Raw genomic sequence first — 22,290 nt, 5'->3', positions numbered from 1 at the left:
TCTGAGGGTGGATATCCAGTTTTGCCAAAAGTATTTGCTGAAAGGGCTGTTTTCCAATGCTGTTTCTGACAGCTTTGTCAGAAATGAGGCCTCCAGGGTGGGTGAGATGGCTCTACAGTTAAGAGCACTTGCTGCTCTTGCAGAAGAGCCAGGTTCATCTTCCAGCACCCTCATGGTAGCTCACAACATCTGTAACTCTAGTTAATTCCAGAGAGTCTGACGCCTTCTCCTGACCTCTGAGGGCATGAGGCACACAAATGGTGCACATACATACATGTATACATACATGTATACGTACATGCATATGCATGTACATATGCATGTACATATACATATATGCATGTACGTATGCATGTACATATGCATCTATATGTGTATGTATACATGCATGTATACATACATAAATACATACAGGCAAATTATACACATAAAGTAAAATATAAATTGTACACATATAGTAAAATTGAAATTTTTAAAAATTTTAACGAGGTATCTACAGCTGTGTGGGCTTATTTCTAGGTTTTCTATTATGTTCTCTTCGTCTACATGTCTTATTTCTAGGTCTTCTATTATAATTCCCTTGGTCTACATGTCTTTATTTCTAGTCTTCTATTAGGTTCCCTTGGTCTACATGTCATTTTGTGGAAGCAGCATGCTGCTTTTTCACTATGGCTGTATGTTACATTATGAGGCCAGGTAGGTAACATGATGCCTCTGGCAGTATTCTTTTGCTTAGGATTGCTTTAGCTATCCATAGTCTTTTGCATTTCCCTACAAATTTTAGGATCCCCTCCACCCAGTTCTATGAAGAATTTCCCAGAATTTTAATGAGGACTGCATTAAATATAGATTATTTTGGTAGTCTAGCCATTTTCACAGTATTTATTGTTGTCAATTCAGGAGCATAGAAGGTCTTTCCACTGCAAAGTGTCTTCTTCAGTTTCTTTTTATGGTTTCTTAAGTTTTCACTGTAGAAACTATCTTCGATGGGATATTCTTTCTCAGCAAGTTTGTTGGTACTGTATATAAAAGCTACTGAGTTCTGTATGTTAATTGTTTACCAGATCTAAAGGTTTTTTGATTGGAGTCCATGGTGTCTTTTAAATATGGACTCATGCCATCTGCAAATAGGGATAAATTTAACTTTTCCTTTCCAATTCTATCCCTTTTTTACAGCTTTCTCTTGTCTTATTACTGGAGCTAAGATGTGAAGCACTATAGTGAATAACAGTGGAGTGGGGACCCTTGTCTCATTCCAGTAACATGCTTCAAAAAACTACAATGCCTGAACTCCATGCAGAACCCTGAAAGATCCTGAGGAATAATCTCGAATGAAAAGAACAGAGGCTTTTCACAAAAGCCTAAGTTCTAGTAGCATACACTAGAACCACTGTAGCCTCAACTAATTACTGATAGACAAGTGGATCATTGTTCAGTCCATAAATACAACAGAGAAGAAAAAGAAACAACTGGAAATAAGTCAGACACAGAAAGACTCATACTGTATATCATTACACAGACAGACGGAGGGGGGAGAGGGAATCTACTAAAATAGTAGTTACCACCACCAGGGGGATGAACAGACCATGGTATAGGAACACAGAGGTACAAATGGATAGGGGGAATAACTTAGTTTCTGAAATTATGGCTGACAAACTATTGTACATGTCAAAATAGAAAGTGACAAGAATTTTTCAATGTTCCCAACATGATAAACATCTGTAGTTAATGGGCTAACTACTTTCTTCCGATAGATATAAGTTAATTATATGTACAATATACTCTATAAAAAAAAAGACTACTGAATCAACCAAAAAATGTTATAGTAAAGAAATGTCTTGAGATTATATATAAACTATACAGATGCATAAAACCAAAAGTCATTAGTGTAGAGAAAATAAGGAATTTTCTTACAGGTATCTTTCTTTGTGCCTAGTTCAGCTTTTAGAACAACTGAGGGCTTCAGCTTAGTATATGTCCTTTCACACACGTGAAAATAAGGAAGAGAAGGTAAGGTTAACAAACACTGACCATAAATTCCAAGTTGCTTCAACATTCCAGAAAAATCAAGCCAAACAATTCAGAACACACCAGGTTCTACTTCCAATCACGTTTAACCACATCTACTTGATTTTTAATGTCATCACTACTATTTATAAAGTTCACAGAATTAATTGCAGAGAAAACATTTGACTTGAGAGTGATTGTTCTACTGGAATCACTTCATCTTAGTGGATATGAAATCAAACAAACTGTAAAAGTGACACTGACTTTGGCAGGGACATTCCTTGGCATTGGAGTGGCCCAGGCTATGTCTTCTGGTCGAATGGTTTCACACTGAGGCTCAAGGTCTTGGGGTCCATCTTCACCGCTTTTTACAGTCTTTTTCCCATCGAGGGACACATAGCCATTGTCGGTCTCAGTTGACTTATCAATTGAATTCTTTGCTTTCTTTGACCTATAAACAAAACATATAGAAATATTATGTGTGCTTAGCAGCTTGTTCTGGATGGCTTGCTAGAAATTAAAATCTGGTACTAATTACATAAAGCAGTATTTTTCAGAATTTTAATGGTTACCCATATTTTTTAATAGTAAATGATAAATAGTAGCAAATAAAATAACCATTCAACTTAAAATCCTCATTCAGTTGATGGTAGGATCTGCGGTCTTACAAACAGCAATTCACAAAGAAAACTCCTAATTTACCAAATAATTCTTAGCCTGTTATTTGGACAATGTATAGAATGAAAATTTTGCCCAATTTGTTAGTGTTAATGTGTTTTAACTTTTATTTTTAAAAGATTATCTTTGTAAATTCATCAGGTAAGTTATAACTAGTGACTTAATATTATCCCAAATATTTTACCTATAGTTCTTTGTTAAGTTCCTTTTAATGCACAACACAAACACAGACCTAACTTAATCAATAAGGTTAAAAATCTGGCAGAAGTAAAAAAGGAGAACATAAAACAAAGAAGTAACCTCTTTCACACACTAACTTATAAACTACAATACTTTTTAACAAGCAAATGTTTTATGAGTCTTAAAAGATTACAATAGGTGAAAATAGCTACCAATAGAAACCTTTAGTAGAAATGTTAGTCCCACAAAAAATAAATTATGCTCCATGTAGATTAAGTCTATCAAAAATACAATTTAAAAGGAATTTTACTTAAATTACCCCCTTGGAACAATGTGAACAACTGACCTTATACATTTCCCAAGAACTAATTGTATGAAATTACTTGTTAAAACTCACTTTGAAGGTATACCTGAAATACAGACGAGGTCACCCTTCACAAAGGCACTGGTAGCATCCCCCTCCATCCTAGGACACTCTTTATACTGACAGCACTGTTGGGGTGGATTGTGTCTAATTCACCTCTATGAGGCCATCAGCCTGACAATGCCTAGTCAGACTAGTACTTAATAAATATCTTTTATTAAGAAATACAATCAGCTATTTGATGAGCTTGATTTTTAAATAGAAAAAAAATCTATGCATAAAAATGCATACTGTCACCGTTATGGCCAAGGTTCATAGTCCAACGTCTTTAATTTCTGGATGGTGAGACAACTGTAGAATTTTCTACAATGCACTATGTTTGGTACTTAAGATGACGAAGTCCTGTGTCAAAGCTACTTGGTGGGAAAAGAACCTTAAAAATACACTAGTTTAACATCCTTACTTCCTTTGGGAAATGAGTGATTATACTACAAATAAATCATAAAACTATTAAATTTTTCATATTGAAAACATTAGCCCACAAGTTGGTACAACTTTTAAAGAACTTTCTCCAAAGACCATCCTAGTGTAAAATCTCATGAGTTAGCTAACTATGCCACCAACAGTCTTAACAATCTAGGATACACAGACAAGCAAACTCTTTTATTCTTGTCTGTAGAAGACAGCTGAATACCTGCTTTACTACAACTACAACTATATTCAGCAAAGGCCAAATTTTAATACTTGCACTGAAATTTTCTGGTGGAACTAAGTTACATTATGCAGTATATTTAATTCCATAAATAAAATCAATGATTAAATCTTTAACACTCACTTTAGTGTTATAAACATACACACTCAGCCCTGCAGTGCTAGATCTCTAAGCCAGCTCCCTACCCACATTCCAAGAGCTTTACCACTAAGCAACACTACCAGCCCTAGAGAGAAGCCTAAAAGTAGATCAAACCTCATCTCACTAGACACTAAAAAAAGCCTTCGACAAAACTCAACAACTGTTCATTATAAAGGTCTTGGAAAGAATAGGGATGCAAGGAACATACCTAAATATAATAAAGGCAATATACAGTACCCAACAGCCAACATCAAACTAAATGGAGAGAAAATCAAAGTGATGCCACTGAAATCAGGAACAAGACAAGGCTGTTCCTGATTTCTCTCTTCCTATCTATTCCTATCTTCCTATCTATTCAATATAGTACTTGATGCTCTATAGCTAGAGCAATAAGACAACAAAAGGATATCAAGGGGATACAAATTGGGAAGGAAGAAGTCAAACTTTCACTATTTGCAGATGATATGATAGTTTACATAAGTGACCCAGAAAAACTCTACAGGGAACTCCTATAGCTGATAAACACCTTCAGTAAAGTGGCAGGATACAAGATTAACTAAAAAGAAAAAAGAAAAAATCAGTACCCCTACTATACACAGAAGATAAATGGGCTGAGAAAGAATTCGGAGAAACATCACCCTTTACAATAGCCACAAACAACATAAAATATCTTGAGGTAACACTAACCAAGCAAGTGAAAGACCTGCATAGCAAGAACTTTGAGTCTTTAAAGACAGAAATGAAAGAAGATACTAGAAAATGGAAAGATCTCCCATGCTCTTGGATAGGTAGGATCAATGTAGTAAAAATGGCAATCTTGCCAAAAGCAGTCTACAGAGTCAATGCAATCCCCATCAAAATCCCAACACAATTCTTCACAGACCTTGAAAGAACAATTCTTAACTTTATATGGAAAAAAAACAAAAGACCCAGGATAGCCAAAACAACCCTGTACAATAGAGGAACTTCTGGAGGCATCACCATCCCTGACTTGAAGCTATACTATAGAACTATAGTAATGAACACAGCTTGGTATTGGCATAAAAATAGACAGGTAGACCAATGGAATCGAATTGAAGACCCTGATATCAACCCACATACCTACAAACACCGAATTTGTTGGTACTGTATATAAAAGCTACTGAGTTCTGTGTGTTAATTGTTTACCAGATCTAAAGGTTTTCTGGTTGGAGTCCATGGTGTCTTTTAAATATGGACTCATGCCATCTGCAAATAGGGATAAATTTAACTTTTCCTTTCCAATTCTAATCCCTTTTATAGCTTTCTCTTGTCTTACTATTGCAGCTAAGAATCTAAAAATATAAAATGGAAAAAAGAAAGCATATTCAACAAATGGTTCTGGTATGACTGGGTAGAAGAATGCAAATAGATCCATATCTATCGCTATGCACAAAACTCAAGTCGAAATGAATCAAAGACCTCAATATAAATCCATCCACACTAAACCTCACAGAAGAGAAAGTGGGAAATACATTTGAGCATAGGTACAGGAGACCACTTCCTAAATAGAACACCACTACCTTCCTAATAGCACAGACACTGAGACTGACAATAAATGGGACCTCCTGAAAGTGAGAAGCTTCTGTAAAACAAACCACACAGTCAATAAGACAAAACGGCTCCCTACACAATGGGAAAGATTTTCACCAACCCCACATATGACAGAGGGATAATCTCTAAAATATATAAGGAAATCAAGAAACTACACAACAAATTACAAAAAAATCCTATTAAAAAATGGGGTACAGACCTAAACAGAGAATTCTCAACAGAACAAACTCAAATGGTGGGAAGACACTTAAGGAATTGTTCAACATCCTTAGTCATCAGGGATATGCAAATCAAAGCAACTCTGAGATTCCATCTTGTACCAATCAGAATAGCTAAGATCAAAAACACCAATGACAGCTTATGCTAGAGAGGGTATGGAGAAATAGGAACACTCCTCCACTGCTGGTGGGAGTGCAAAGTTGTACAGTCACTGTGCGATCAACCTACCTCAGGACCCTGAATTACCACTTTTGAGCATATACCCAAAAGGAGGCACATTCACAACCACAAGGACATTTGCTCAACTATGTTCATAGCAACATTATTTGTAATAGCCAGATCTTAGAAACAACCTAGAGGTCCCTCAACTGAAGAATGGATAAAGAAAATGTGGTATATTTACACAATAGAGTACTACTCAACAGTAAGAAACAATGGCATCCTAAAATTCACAGGCAAAAGGACAGAACTAGAAAAAAGCATCCTGAGTGAGATAACCCACACACAAAAAGACAAATATAGTATATACTCATTCATAAGTGGGTACCAGACATAAAGCAAAAAATAACCAGCCTACAATCTGCAACCGCAGAGAAGCCAGAACCCTCTTCCAGAAACAAGGATTTCAGAATTCAACACAGGACTTCTAAAATTAACGTTTCTTCTAGGACCTGTTTGTCATATGCTGGGAGACAGTGGCAAGTGCTTCATGTTTTAAGTAGAGTTGTAACAACTAAACAGAGTTAATCCTTACGGAGTTGGACACTATACTATCAATGACCAGCTATTCTAGCCATTTTCATGCTATGGACCAACAGAAGGAAGACTGAAGTCTAGGACTCACTGGAGTAGAAAAACAAGGTAAATGCTAAAAAAAAAATCTAAATGCTGTCTACAACATAACAATATCAACTATAGAGATCAAAACAACTAAAAGATTCCCTGAGAACTAAATATATCTACTTTGCTATTTTTATAATTGCTCATCTGAAAGTCTTGAGAAATACTTAAGAAACCAACTTTACAACAATTAAACTTTTGCATCTCATGAATGAACATGTTAAAATAGAAAAACAAATGAGAGAGATGAGAATAGAGTCCAAATTAAAAACATAAAAACAAACCCCTCTCTTAGGAACAAGTATCATGTTACTGCTGACTATCAAAATTATCTAGGAAATCATTCCTAAAAAATTATGAACAGCAAAATAAGCATAGAATACATTTGCTTAACACATGATAAGCTTGATCATAAAAGCACAAATACAAACTCATGAAAAATGTGAAGTAGTTAGCAAAGTTATTGTCTTAAAAACAAAAGTTATTTGCATTATCTCTTTTCTTGATTTATTAATCTAATACCTCCAAGTACTTCCACAGCCTTTTAACTAGTTTTCTAACTTATGCTATGCCATGTGTAAACCAGTATCATAACTCTCAACTATTTGAAGTACATATTCAAAGTATTAATAATATAATACTGAGCTAGGTTTAATTTACTTTTGAGTTTGTCTATTTGGTCAATACTCATTGATGGTACAGAGGATATAAAAACCCAGTAAACAAATGAACTTAGACTGTAGGATATAGTTATTTACTCAACTCACAGCGCTTATTTCAGATAATCTTAGGAAACTGGGGTAGATGTAAAGCAAAAAGTAATGCAAGCTACATGGTGTATTGAAGCAAATTCTGACCTATAATACTGATAAACAAGAAACTAATTAACAGAGTAAAATAATATTTGAGAAAAGTTTTTTAAAAAGTCAAATCTTAGCCAGGTGTTAGTGGCACACAACTTTAATCCCAGCACTCGGGAGGCAGAGACAGGTGGATCTCTGTGAGTTCAAGGCCAGCCTGATCTACAGAGCAAGTTCCAGGACAGGCTCCAAAGCTACACAGAGAAACCCTCGAAAAAGAAAAACAAAAACAAGTCAATTCTTTAAAAAGAAAGAAAGAGAAGAAAAGGAAAGAGAGCAATGTGTTTCAATGCATTTAGCTGGGCAGTGGACATGCACACATTTGATCCCATCACTCGGGAGACAGAGGCAGGCAGATCTCTGTGAGTTCAAAGACAGCCTGGCCTACAGAACAAGTTCCAGGACAGCCAGGTGACACAGAGAGACACTGTTTCATGGGGGGTGCGGTAGGGGTGGGGGGTGTAATCTTCACTACACTTTGCTAGTGTTTACTAGCAAATGTATTTACATATAATCCCAAATAAACTTGATCCTATTTCTCCTTAAACTGTAGCACTCTGATTTGTCAAAATGTGTGACGAGTCAATAGCATTCACTATTTAAAATTAGAGCATCTTTATGCCATATAAAGTCTTGAATAAATACAAACCCTGATAAAAAGAAAGCAGCATTCCAGAGATCTCTGAAGACTGTGCCAACACTGTAGGAGGTGCCTGCACCGTGGCTCTGGACCGCTCCCTCCTGGGTGTTGTCTGTGGTACTGGACCCATCTCCTTCCCTATGAACTTCCAAATGAGCTGCTTTTCTTAATTTCCTTCATCAGAGAAGATTGAGAGCGGAAGGCAGTTTAAGACTTTAACAACCAGTTTCTCTGTAGCACATTCCAAAAATTGACAGAACAAACACAAGAGCTTCTTCATACACACTGAAACTCAAATGTGCTGGACAGAATTTAAACCACATATCATGGTGATATGTCAAGTATTCCCATAAAGCCCAGGGCCTTGCTCCTTGCTCATACTGGCAGTCAGTGTACACACTATTACGTAAGTCATTTTACCTAATGTGGATGTTGCCTTTCAAAAAGGGGATAGACTTAAATCTCAACACTGCTAAACTCCGAATATCACAATGTCTCAGCAATAATATTCAAAAGAAGTATTGTCCCAAAGTCTATTTAACACAGAACTGCACTGTGCTCAGGAGCCAATGGCAAGACTTGCTATATTTACTCGTCAGTAGGCACTATCAAATTCAAATAACATGTAATAAACAGCCCCCCCACCCCTGCTCTATTTTTGCCAAAGAATCTTAGAAACACAAGATCTTTCTAAGTAGTAGAATTTAATTTATTCCACCTAACATCTGTTTCCTATATTGGTACCGCTCACTAGAAACGAACCTCAATAAAAACAAACTAACAAAGATGACTACCCAAGAACAAACCCCAAGACATGTGACATAGCAGTGGCCTTGTAAACACATACAGAAAACTGATCATCTGGTAGCTGGCTCTGGAGTTTGGGTTTTATCTGAAAGAGCACCCTTGTAAAGTAGCATCGTAATCTATAAAGTTAAGAGCAGTTAAGATCAATCCCAAGGGCTAGAGAGGAGTTCATTGGTTAAAAGTGCTTGCTGCTCTTAAAAAGGACCTAGGTTCAGTTCCCAGCACCCTCATCCAGCAGGTCCCAGTCACCTGCAAGTCCACCTCCAGAGGATTTGATGCCTTTCTAGTCTCTGTGGGCACCTGCATACATGGGCAGGCACACAGACATACACACACACACATGCATGCACGAACACAAATAAAATTCAATGTCTAAATAACAGGTAATCTACAAAGATCAATTTTGACAAGCAGTACCTTCTTCTTTTACCACCTGTGCTTAGAGGAGGTTTGGGTGTTCTTGTTGAAACAATCTGGCAATGCACAGTCCCCAAGAGCAGCATCAGCCATATTGGCCCAATCACTTCAGTTAGAGGTATGCTATGTGGGCTAGGAGCGGAACAGAATAATACTATTGCAGCAACTATAAATGGAGAAAGAAGATACATTTAATTATAGATCTGTAGTCACTTTTTCAAAACTTTAAAAATTGTTCTTATAATACTTCTTACTGATGGGCGTTGGTGTCGCATGTCTTTAATCCTAGCACTCAGGAGTCAGAGGCAGGTGGATCTTTGTGAGTTCGAGGCCAGCCTGGTCTCCAGAGAGTGCCAGGATAGGCTCCAAAGCTACACAGAGAAACTCTGTCTCGGAAAAAAAACAAAAAAAAACAAAAAAAAAACTTCTTATTAAATTCTTTTCCTAAAATTTAAAATGTTACTCCATGTTGCCAGGTGTGGTAGGTAGTGCACACCTTTAAACCCAGCACTCAGGAGCCAGAGGCAGGCTGATCTCTGTGAGTTTAAGGACAGGCTGTCTACATAGTAAGTTTCAGGTCAGCAGGGAAACACAGTGATATAATACACACCACCACCACCACCATTACTCCACACAAGCTCTTCAGACTATTAGTGTTTGCCACTATCCAACCACAGCATTTAGTGACATACTTTTGGAACAAGATAACACTCAACACCAAAACATATACACTCAACTTTGTAATGAAGATTGTATGAATTCAAATCTAGGGTCACTTTTGGTTAGGTCACAATATAAAAAAACACACTAATCTCATTTATTCTGTTACACATAATAAGAAGTCTTTTAGTAAGTGTCTAATGAGGCCATAAGAGGCTTGTTCGTACTCAAGACAGGGCCAGCCAGAAACCAAACAGACAAGGATGACCTTGGCCTTCTAAGTCTCCTGCCTCTGCTCTCTGAAAGGTGGGACCACAGGGATGCACAAGTGTTCCCAGTTTACATGGTGCTGAGATCCAACCCAGGGCTTTGTGTGTGCTGGCTTCTACCACCCAATCTACATGTCCAGCCACAATGCTTACGATTTTAAACACAAATAGACCTGTACATACTTCCCTCATCAATGTTAGGCATTACAACACACACAAGAAAGTTCGTTTTTCCTTCTTACATTCCTTATACTTCCTAGACATAAAACCTTTACAGGCTTTTGTCCTGAAACAGGTTTATTTCTTCTACTTCACACACACATGTAATTGTTTATTGCCACAATATTAGTAACTCTGGGGCTAAGAATTTACTTTTTTTTTTAAAGATATTACATTCTTGGGCAAATGTCATGATGTGTATAATTTAACAAAATAAAGTGAATATTTCTTTCAACAGAAATATTTTTCTTAAGCAAAATCCTAAGATTTAGGGCTAGAGAGATGGTCAGCAGTTAACAGCACTTACTATTCCATGCAAAAGACCACAGCTGATTCCCAGCACCCACATGGACACCTACAACCATTTGCAACTCCAGTTCTAGGGAGCCAACGCCCTCTTCTGGCCTCTACGGCACCAGGCATGCGTGTGTGCACATACATACAAGCAAAACGTTCATATACATAAACTAAATTGGAAGACCTAACTAAGACTGGATGAGATTTTAGAAATGTCATAAAATGCATTTTCACAGAAACACTCTGTGATAGAGTGCAGTGAGGTAAGACAACAGGTCGGTGGCCATGGAATCAGAATGCTTAGATCTGAACTCTTGGCCAGAGAAGTGAGGTCTGAGAGCCTCAGGTTTTTCAAGTGCCAAGTCTATGTAGCTAGACATCATAACAGTCTTACTACGCTATTGGGTTATTGCAGACATTAAATAGGAATCTGAGAAAGACTTAAAGAGACTTCATGGTAAAAAGAAAAGAGCTCTGATATAAAATAAGGATAGGCCAGATCACACTGGTAAGAGGCACAGAAAAATAAAACCATATATTATGCAATAAAAATTAATTTGCAGAAGTAATATTAATAATAAATACTGGGATGTGCAGGCATGATACTCTCCAGCGACAATCTTAAACTCAGGAAGCTAAATTCACAGCTCAAGGTCAGCATCAGCTACACAAAGACAATTATGTATCTATGTGTGAGTACAAACATTTTCATCTAATTAAAATCTGTCTCTGTCTCTGTCTGTCTGTCTGTCTGTCCGTCTCTCTCCCTCTCCTACTCCTTATACAGAGTGTATGTGGGGTCAGAGGACAACTTTTGGTCATTGGTTCTCTCCCTCTGACATGCCACCAAACAGAAACCAGACTGTCAGAGTTGGCAACAAGCCCCATGGTCTGCTGGGCCATTTCAACAGTCCTCAAACGTTTTAATATCTAAGCAGTTTATATGTAACAGCAATAGTCACTACATGCACAGGAACAGTTGGTGTATGTTGAGAGCAAAGCTTTTTTGTCTTTTTAGTTTTAAAGATTTATTTATTTATTATGTTTACAACATTCTACCTCCATGTAAGCCTGCATGCCAGTAGAGGGCACCATATCTCATACGAGATGGTTGTGAGCCACCATGCAGTTGCTGGTATTGAACTCAGGACCTCTGGAAGAGCAGCCAGTGCTTTTAACCTCCGAGCCATCTCTCCAGCCCCAGAGCAAAGCTTTAATAATCGTAAAAATACAACATCCTGAAAGTTAAAAGCACATACATTTCTGTTAATTATACCTTGAAGGAGATAGAGGACAAGAAGCCAGGAAAAGATGACCTTCGATGTTACTTGTAACCACCACCGAAAGAAAAAGGGAAAAAACACAACACGAACAATTCCTTTTCTAGTCAGAGAAGTCCAAGGACTTTCAGGCTTTGCCTTAGCAAATGCAGACCCTGAGGAAAAAAAAAGTAAAATAAATGGCAGACTCTACCTACTATTCTTTAATTTCACTACAGAAATAAATTCTTTTTTTTTTTTTTTGGTTTTTCCAGACAGGGTTTCTCTGTGTCTTTGGAGGCTGTCCTGGAATTAGCTCTTGTAGACCAGGCTGGTCTCAAACTCACAGAGATCTGCCTGCCTCTGCCTCCTGAGTGCTGGGATTAAAGGCGTGTGCCAGCAACGCCCAGCAAACATTTCATTTATTTATTTATTTATTTATTTATTTATTTATTTATTTATTTATTTTGGTTTTTTGAGACAGGGTTTCTCTGTGGCTTTTGGAGGCTGTCCTGGAACTAGCTCTTGTAGACCAGGCTGGTCTCGAACTCATAGAGATCCGCCTGCCTCTGCCTCCCGAGTGCTGGGATTAAAGGCCACCAACGCCTGGCTCAAATTCAAAGTTTGAAGAACAACAAATAGTATATAATTTTATTCCATTCTATGACTAAGAAGTATCTAATATGTATGGGACAGCACTCATTTTCAAATGCAATCTTATTCATTATCATACTCCAAAGATAGCTTGAAGAAAACTGTCAGCTGAGCTAACAGGATTTCCTTCACACAGTTCATAAAAACAGGACTTATTTTAATTCATTAGGAATTATAAACAATAAGGTGGTGGAAACGGCTCACTGAGTAAGGCTGAGGACCGGAGTTCAGGTGCCTGGCAGTGAGTGACCAACCTATAACCCCAGCACTCTGAACCAGACACAGGGGATGCCTGAGGAAACGAGCCAAGTAAGCAAGCTCTAAGCCAGTGGTTCTCAGCCTGCAGGTTGTCATCCTTTGGAAGTAGAATGACCTTTTCACAGGGGTTGAATATCAGGTATTTACATTATGATTCATAACAGCAGCAAAACTACAGTTATGAAATATCAACAAAAATAATTTTTATAGTTGGGGGTCACTACAACATGGGGAACTGTATTAAAGAGTCACAGCACTGGGGAGGTTTGGGCTAAGGGAGAGACACTGGCTCAGTAAATAGTGGGAGACAGTCCAGGAAGTCGCCAGAGGTCATCCTCCAACTTCCATCAGCACATATATATCTTCCAGCACCCAAGATGCAGAGGTAGGTGACTCTTGGTGACTTTAAGGCCAGCATGATCTACACAGTTCAGTTCCATACCAGACAGGGCTACCAAATTTAACCCTATATTCATTCATTCATTCATTCATTCATTCATTCATTTTTTTTTATTTTGAGTGCTGGGGTTACAGCCATCTGCCACAACACCCAGCTGTAATTTAAATTTAATATTATATCCTTATCGTTTTCTGTGCAAACAGTAACTGTTATTTCAAGGTAGGAAAGGTAAGTTGGTGTTTCTAGTTTCTCTTAACTATGCTATTCTGTCCTCAGCTAGGTTAGAATGCCTTTACTTCTACAAAGGTGCTTTTCTAATCCATTCTGAATTGTCTCTTCAGGATGAGTGTGCACTGACATCACACACTCACTTATGAATTGTCTCTTCAGGATGAGTGTGCACTGACAACACACACTTATGAATTGTCTCTTCAGGATGAGTGTGCACTGACAACACACACTCACAAATGGTCTCTTCAGGATGAGTGTGCACTGGCATCACACACTCACAAATGGTCTCTTCAGGATGAGTGTGCACTGACATCACACACTCACAAATGGTCTCTTCAGGATGAGTGTGCACTGACATCACACACTTACTTATCTAGGACTTACCTCTCACAAGATCAACATCTATGAGGTCTGGTTTCACGTGTGCTGTTTTCTTTGGTTTATTCCTTAACCCCTGTAATATGTTAAAAGCAGTATTGGAATTCTGCATATATTTTGCTTAAATCCAAAACAGCAAAAAAGGAACCAACTTATAACAGTCTTAACTTAAAACAAAATCTTGAAGTAACATTATTTATTAAGTAAAAAGATTAATATATTGTGTTACAAACAGAACACAATTATAGCATTCCAATAATCTTCATTATTTTTCCAAAAGGAATGTTTAGGGATATATGTAACATGCAAAGCCTGTTTATTATGGAGAGTAAACTTCCAAATCAAAGACCGTCATACACCAAGCAAGTATGAGCGTACAGGGACCAAGAGCTAGAGATGACACGGGTTTAAAGGACTGTTAAATTATTTGTTCAATTAGAAATTGTGCAGTAGATATGGAGAGAGTGGACAACCTTGTCATGTTCCTGATTTGAGTTTCTCTCCATTTAGTTTAATGTTGCCTTTGTTTTACCATATATTGCTTTTATTATGTCGAGGAATGTTCCTCAAGACCTTTATCATGAAGGGGTGTTGGATTTTGTCAAAGGCTTTTTCAGCCTAGTGAGATGATCATGTGTTTTTCCCCTCAGTCTGTTTATATGGTGGATTACATTGATAGATTTTTGAATGTTGAACCATCTCTGCATCCCTGGTATGAAGCCTACTTAACCACGGTAGATGATTTTTCTGATATGTTCTTGGATTCAATTTGCCAGTATTTTATTAAGTATTTTTGCATCACTGTTCATGAGGGATATTGGTCTGTAGTTCTCTTTCTTAGTTGTGTCTTTGTGTGGCTTGGGTACCAAGGTAATTGTAGCCTCGGAAAAAGAGTTTGGCAATGACCCTTTTGTTTCTATTATGTGGAACAGTTTGAGGAGTACTGGTATTAGCTCTTCTCTGAATTTCTGGTAGAATTCTGCACTGAAACCATCTGGCCCTGGGCTTATTTTGGTTGACAGACTTTTGATGACTGATTCTATTTCATTGGGGGTTATAGGTCTATTTAAATTGCTTACCTGTTCTTAATTTAATTTTGGTAAGTGATATCTATCCAGAAAATTGTCCATTTCCTTTAAATTTCCGAATTTTGGGGAGTACAGGTTCTTCAAAGTATGACCTGAAGATTCTCTGGATTTCCTCAGTGTCCGTTGTTGTGTCCCCCTTTTCATTTCTGATTTTGTTAATTAGCATGCTCTCTCTCTCTGCCTTTTGGTTAGTATGGATAGAGATTTGTCTATCTTGTTGATTTTTTCAAAGAACCAACTCTTTGTTTCATTGATTTTTTGTATTGTTTTCTTTGTTTCTACTTTATTGATTTCAGCCCTCAATTTGATTATTTCCTGGTATCTACTCCTTTGGGGTGAGTTTGATTCTTTTTGTTCTAGAGCTTTCAGTTGTGCTGTTAATTCTCTAGTGTGACTTTTCTCCATTCTTCATGTGGGCACCTAGTGCTATGAAATTTCCTCTAAGCACTGCTTTCAAAGTGTCCCACAAGTTTGGGTATGCTGTGTCTTCATTCTCGTTGAATTTTAAGAAGTCTTTAATTTTGTTTTTTATTTCTTACTTGACCCAGGAATGTAGCAATTGTGCATTATTCAATTTCCATGAGTTTGCAGGGTTTCCTCAATTTGTGGTGTTGTTGAATTCTAACTTTAAACCATGGTGATTTGATAGGATACAAGGGGTTATTCCAAATTTTTTGGTATCTGTTGAGGTTTGCTATGTTGCCAAGTATGTGGTCAATTTTAGAGAAGGTTCCATGTAGTGCTGAGAAGAAGGTATGGATGGAATGTTCTATAGATGTCTGTTAAGACCAATTGGGTCATAACTTCTGTTAGTTCCTTTGTTAAGTTTCTGTCTGGTGGTCCTATCTAAGGGTGAGAGTGGGGTGTTGAAGTCTGCCACTGTAAGTATCTGAGGTTTTATGTGTGATGAGCTTTAGTAATGTGGACTATTTAGTAAAATTTAGTAATTTTTGGGGCATAGATGTCCAGAATTCATGTTGATGGACTTTTCCTGTAATGAATATAAAATGACTTTCTTATCTATTTTGATTGATTTTAGTTTGAAATCTAATTTGTTAGATATTAGGATTAAGGAGATGCCTTGATAGAGGAAGCCAGTATTATAGGTTTGGAGAGAGGTCTGGCACTCGACAAATGTTAGGGGATTCACAGGGATGACCCCAACTAAGAATTTAGGCAGTGGTGAAGAGGCTGCCTTTGATGCTCTTCCCCTATAATGGGATTGATGACTATCTTGGTTACCATCCTAGAGCCTTCATCCAGTAGCTGATCAAAGCAGAAGCAGGCACTTATACCTAAACACTGAGCCATACTCCTGGAATCCAGTTTCAGAGAAGGAGGAGGGATGAGCAAAGGAGTCAAGACTGTGCTGGAGAAACCCACAGAAACAGCTGACCTGACCTAGTGAGAGCACGAAGACCCTAGTCATAAAGCTGGGGAACCAGCATTGGACTAACCAAGCCCTCTGAATATGGGTGCCAGCTGGGAGGCCTGAGCAGTCTATGGGAAGTGGAACCAATGTTTATTCCTAGAGCACAAATGGACTTAGGGAGCCCATTTCCTATGGAGGGATATTATTGCAGCCTAGATACACGAAAGGGGGCCTAAGCCATCCCCCAAATGATGTGACAGACTTTGATGGTTCCTTGTGGTATCTTTGGGGTGTGGGTGGGGTGTATTTTGGGGGGTTGGTGGGAAGCATGGGAGGATGGGAGGGCAAGGGAATGGGAAGATTGATATGTAAAATAAAATTGTTTCTAAAATTAAAAAAAAAATGTGCAGTTGTCCTTTGTTCCCACCAAGTGACAATGGCCCCTGAAGGTTAAGAACTGTTTGCATATAAGTTAAGCAAGAGCTCAGGGTAAGTCAGAATTAGCTGACATGTCTAAACCAAAAGTATACCCTGAGTCAAGATGCAATTAGTCTTTGACCCCATCACATGTTCTGTCCATTTCAGACTGTAAGCTACCCAGAGACACGAAACCAGACAAAGATGGATTCTACACTAACAATAGACTAACAGCACTTTTATACAGGTGATCCTCATGTTTTCAAATTTTAGACTCTAAAACATATATTCTCTGTGGTTTTGGCCTCCTTTCACACATAAGAATGTAGACTTGGATATTTCCTTGATATAGACTTTATTTCCTCTGGATTTAGTTTTGTAAATTTTCTGTACTGGACATACTAATTTACACTGCCACAACAGTGTGTGATAGGATTCTGTTTTGCTCTGCAACCTTCTCTGCACTTTTTTTAAAAATCCCTATTCCCAGACGGAGAAACGGCAGCTCAGTAACTTTCATTTGCCTGTTCCAGCTCTTCTCCTTCTCCCTTTTCCTCTTCCTCCTCTTCATCTTCTTCTTTGCTTACTACTAATTTTAATTTTGCATATATGGTGTTTCTCCTGCATGTATGTCTATTTTGTACTTTCAATGTCCATGGAAGCCAGAAGAGGGTGTCAAGTCCCCTGGCACTGGAGTGTGTTAGAAATCAAATCTAAGCCCTCTCTCTGGAAGAGTAGCCAGATCTCTTAACCATTAATCACCATCTCTACAGTCCCTTCACTTTGAGTTCTTCCCATTTTCCTTCTTTCTTCACATACTCATTAAATACTGGTATTTCTCAATGTTCTCTTCTTGGTCATTTTCTTCCCTCATCCAGTGACATTCTTTTTACTTATAGACTCTACATATGATATAAAACACTCAATGTATGTACACATAATACTTCATATAAACAATACACACATGCCTATACATACACATATGTTGCATACCAAGGACTCCCTGGCCATTTCTGAAGCAATTTTAAATCTCTCTTTCAATACTTCCTATCATATCGATCACTGCCTTAAGGAATTTATAAAAATATAAATTTAATTTTCTGCTTCAAATCTTTCAGTATCCTCCCAATTGTTACAAAGTTATGGCTAAGTCCTTGGGGTAGGTTTCAAACCTAACCACACACTGACATTTTTATTTCTGGCTTTACCATTAGCCATCCTCATCACCTTCCCTAACCCAATTGCCAAATCAAATTCTCAAGGGTTCCTTACTCAGTCTTCCTCCCTGAATGTTTTCCTGATGCCCTCACCTACATGGGATGCCTTCCCTGTGACTGTGGAGAAGGCTTCCAATTCCTTTCGTAAGATGCTTTGTCTACCAACTTTTCCTCACCTCACACACCTTCCTTTTACATTGCCCTCTAGAGACTGAACACATGTGCCGATCTCTTCACTGATTTTATCTCATTCATAATAAAATACCTGACCCAAAAAACTATAGCTTTTTCATCTTTCTGTCCTGGTAACGTTTAACCCCGTTCTAAAGTATGCCAGAAGTGTGCTTGATTCAGCAGCACAGATACTAAAATATGCCAGAACTTTGCTAAATGAATGTATAAATTCTTCATAAAAACTTTAAATATTAAAATTATTAAGTATCAAAGAATAATCTATTTCACAGACGATATGGTCTGAACAGCAACAAATCTTTTGAACAGATTTTTAAGTAATTATAGACACTAGATTTTAACATAATATAAATATTTCTATATTAAACAGAAAATGGCAAGTGATTACAGTAAGTCTCTAGCTCCAAATTAAATTAAGCTCGTGCAAGAACATACTGATTAGTAGCTAAGCATATGAAAAATATATAAATTTTATTATCAAAGAGTGCAAAGAAACAACAAATTTAGTTTAAAAAATGTTTTTTTCATGCTAGCAAGATAGTCTATGAGAATATCCAATCAGAATAAGACAAGTAGTCAGTCACATGTCCAAGAAGAAAATGCCTGCAATCAAAGCATTTGAACTACTATTCTATTTCCTGAAGCCCTTTTAAAATTCAGCAACTCTCTGCATCCCAGCCACTCTGTTAGTAGCATCGAAGAGCAACCTCTATTAAGCAAAGCGGCGTCTGCAGAGCCACTCAGGTGGGAAACATCCTGAACACTTACCAGTGTAATAAACTGTACAGAGCAATGACAGCATCAAAGGGGAGGAAAAGCAAACTAGAAGTATAAGGTGACAAGTGAAAGGGGAAAGCTGGCAAAAAATAACCATTAGAATTCAACTTCAAAAGAACGGAAGATGCTAAAGAGTAAAACAAAAAATTAAAGGTAAGCCTATAAAGTCATAGGTTTCTCTCTTAATATGGTAAAAATAAATGGAATGGCAAAGTGACTGACAATTTATGAAATTGTTGCAGAATAAATAGAATGAAACAAAGTTGTTACCTTGATTTCTCTTTGTTCAACAGATTTTTCCCATATTTGTTGATCATAGGCTCCAATCTATGAAGACAGACAGACAGCAGAGTGTTAAACGAGCTCTTGAAAGTCACAGGGCACTCACTGAACACACACAGACTGTGGCTCTCAATGAGCTGCTTACAGAATGGCCAGTATCAGCATCATCTTTGCAACCTGTTACAGAGTGGAAACTTCTAGGTTCACAGTAGAATTACTGGATCAGAAATATGGCTGTGCGGTTCAAAAACTCATTTAAGATAATATTGAAATTTGAAAAACAAGCCCTAAGGAACCCTTCAGTTTAAATAAGTGAAATTACCACAGTGCTAGTACAGTCAAGAAAAAAAACAACAATCCAAATGACAAATCATAAACATGTAGGTCACAAAGTTGTTTCTTTTTGAGACAGGGTCTCTCTCTGTAGTCTAACTGGTATGAAATTCCCAGCAACCCTCCTACACCAGCATCCTGAGTTGTGAGACTACAGATATGAGCCACCACAAAATCAATAATAAATTGGTGAAAATACAGCTCCTTCTCTGTTACTATTAGACTGGAAAGTTCTTTGAACTCCACTTTGACCAGGGCACAATTGCTATAACCCAGGCAAAACTGGCCCTGCCGCTCACCCACCTGAACATGGCAGGTCTATGTACCCTGGCTCTTTAAGAGAAAAACTCTACTCACTGCACCCTCTCTTTCCTGATGTTCCTCTGAAGGGGCAGCAGGACGTTTCTGTCTTTCCCTTCCTCCCCTACCTTCTGTCCTCTCTCTGTCTCTGTGTCCCTTTACCTCTTGTCTCTTTCCTTCCCCTCAATAAAGCTTTCAATATGAGTCACATCCACAGGTCTGTTTCCCATCCTCACACCGTCCGTCACTGCAGCAGGACCTGTCACATGTGGTCCCAACCCGCTTTATTCCTAACAATAATGACCAGCCATTCTTTAGTGTTCTTACTCAAGTTATTTGCTTAAATCTTGTCTTTAGTTCACCCTTAATTCTCTATATCTAAAAGCACACAATCAATCACAACCCTAAACTGGTCACTGTGGTGGTTTAAAAGAAAATGGCGCCCAAAAGGAGTGGCACTATTAGGGACCATGGCCTTGTGGGAGGAAGTGTGTCACTGTGGAGGCAGGCTTTGAGGACTCATATGCTCAAGCCACTCCTAGTGAGACAGTTTACTTCCTGTTGTCTTTGGATCAAGATGTAGCATCCTCCAGCACCATGTCTACTGTCATGATACCATACCAGCCACTATAATCCAAGCCATGATGATAATAGACTAAACCTCTAAAACTGTAAGCTGCCAACTTAACTAAATGTTTTCCTTTATAAGAGTGCCATGGTCCAGAGGCAGGTGGATCTCTGTGAGTTCGAGACCAGCCTGGTCTACAAGAGCTAGTCCCAGGACAGCCTCCAAAGCCACAGAGAAACCCTGTCTTGAACGCCCCCCCCACCAAAAAAAAGAGTACCATGGTCATGATGTCACTTCAAGGCAATAGAAACCCTAACTAAGACAGTCATATACGCAAGCAAAACACCCATTCACATAATATAATTGTATAACCATTCCAATGCATCAAATATTTTAGTAAAACAATAACCCAAACTACTGGAGAGTTACATAGTAATATATTTAAATGATTGTTTTATAAAGCTGTTTCCATATGCAAAAGAATGCCTAAGTTCTCTTTTAGAGAACACTGTTTTATCTCAAGGTGGTTCAAGTACACAAACACGGAAATAACTTTTACTCAACCCTAAAATTAAAGAAAATAAAGCCAATGCCTATGCAAATTCACTACTCAGCATAACATACGACACCACCACCAAGACATACAGAAAGTGGAAGAGCCCTCATATAAAGCAGTGTGTAACAGTCGGTGGCTTCTTGAGATACTTTGTATTGAGACACTCTTGTAAAACTAACAGGAAACCCCAAGAAAAGGATAGATGGGAGGTTTTCCTATACAAATTACTAGGATGAAATGGGTTATTTGACTGGAGAAACTTCTACTCAATGATTGATGGGAGGGAGAAACAGCAGCTTCCACTATAAAACAAAGCCTTATAGTCTTAGGACCATGGATCTGGAACAACTTGCAGAGCTGAACAGCCACCATAAACAGCAAACAGGTTTCTTGGTTTCTGTTTACAGTGACACAGAAACACCTGGAAGGATCAACTAAGTCAACAAACTTGACAGCTGTTTTTTTTTTTTATTTCTGCTATATAAAAATTAAATGACAAGGTCAACTTCAACTACAGTTCTCCATTAAAGATCAGGGAGAGATTAGCTACACTGTTTGAATGTCATAAAACCTAAAAACACCTCAACTGCTACATTTATGTGGTAGAACAGCAATCTTACTCAGGAAGCATGTCTCAACTAAGAAAAAACTTAGTATTTTTGACTTTATATTCTCATCTCCTTCTTCATTGTTCCCCTGCGCTTCCCCTCACTGCTTCCAGTGTTGGGATTTGGAGCAGACAAGTATAAATCAAAATAAGGCTTTGTTTCTCAAACATCAGTAAGGGATTATTAAATGGTTCCAGAGATGCTTAACCACATGTTATAAGCCATGATGGGAGCCTGTCCCAGAACTCGCTCTGTAGAGATCAGGCTGACCTCAAATTCAGAGAGATCAGCCTGCCTCTATCTCCTGAGGGCTTGAATTAAAGGTATGTTTTACCTCTTGTCTCAAAAACAAACAAATAAAAAACAATCGACAGCACTTCATGGAGAGAACATATTACTTCCCCATTATAAAAGCTGCGTGGAATAATCTCTTTGTACACTGTGAGGATGTCACTCAGACTGGTTTAATAAAAAGCTGAATAGCCAACAGCTTGGCAGGATTTTGGGGGCAGAGAGAA

General features: G+C 38.0%; 1 protein-coding gene across 8 annotated transcripts in view; it reads right to left on the bottom strand.

Moving 5' to 3' along the window:
* Phtf2 (putative homeodomain transcription factor 2) overlaps positions 1 to 22,290 on the bottom strand; it is a 114,189-nt gene that overhangs the window by 28,878 nt on the left and 63,021 nt on the right. For 7 of the 8 annotated variants that reach the window (XR_004771609.1, XR_004771610.1, XR_004771611.1 and 4 more), the window contains exons 3-8: positions 19,396 to 19,452; positions 14,069 to 14,138; positions 12,159 to 12,317; positions 9,438 to 9,603; positions 8,223 to 8,387; positions 2,272 to 2,458 (exon numbers count right to left, since the gene is read on the bottom strand). Coding sequence is in view for 4 of the 8 variants with exons in the window: in XM_027393456.2 (XP_027249257.1) it covers positions 2,272 to 2,458; positions 8,223 to 8,387; positions 9,438 to 9,603; positions 12,159 to 12,317; positions 14,069 to 14,138; positions 19,396 to 19,452 (804 nt within the window). In the remaining 4 variants the exon portion in view is untranslated. Of the gene's footprint in view, positions 1 to 2,271; positions 2,459 to 8,222; positions 8,388 to 9,437; positions 9,604 to 12,158; positions 12,318 to 14,068; positions 14,139 to 19,395; positions 19,453 to 22,290 lie in introns of those variants that run through there. The other variant, XM_027393458.2, reaches the window with a different exon arrangement.

Source organism: Cricetulus griseus, assembly GCF_003668045.3.
Source record: "Cricetulus griseus strain 17A/GY chromosome 1 unlocalized genomic scaffold, alternate assembly CriGri-PICRH-1.0 chr1_0, whole genome shotgun sequence".
NCBI classification, from domain to species: domain Eukaryota; kingdom Metazoa; phylum Chordata; class Mammalia; order Rodentia; family Cricetidae; genus Cricetulus; species Cricetulus griseus.
The sequence above is the reverse complement of the archived record's forward strand: the minus strand, read 5'-3'. Positions and strand labels throughout refer to the sequence as shown.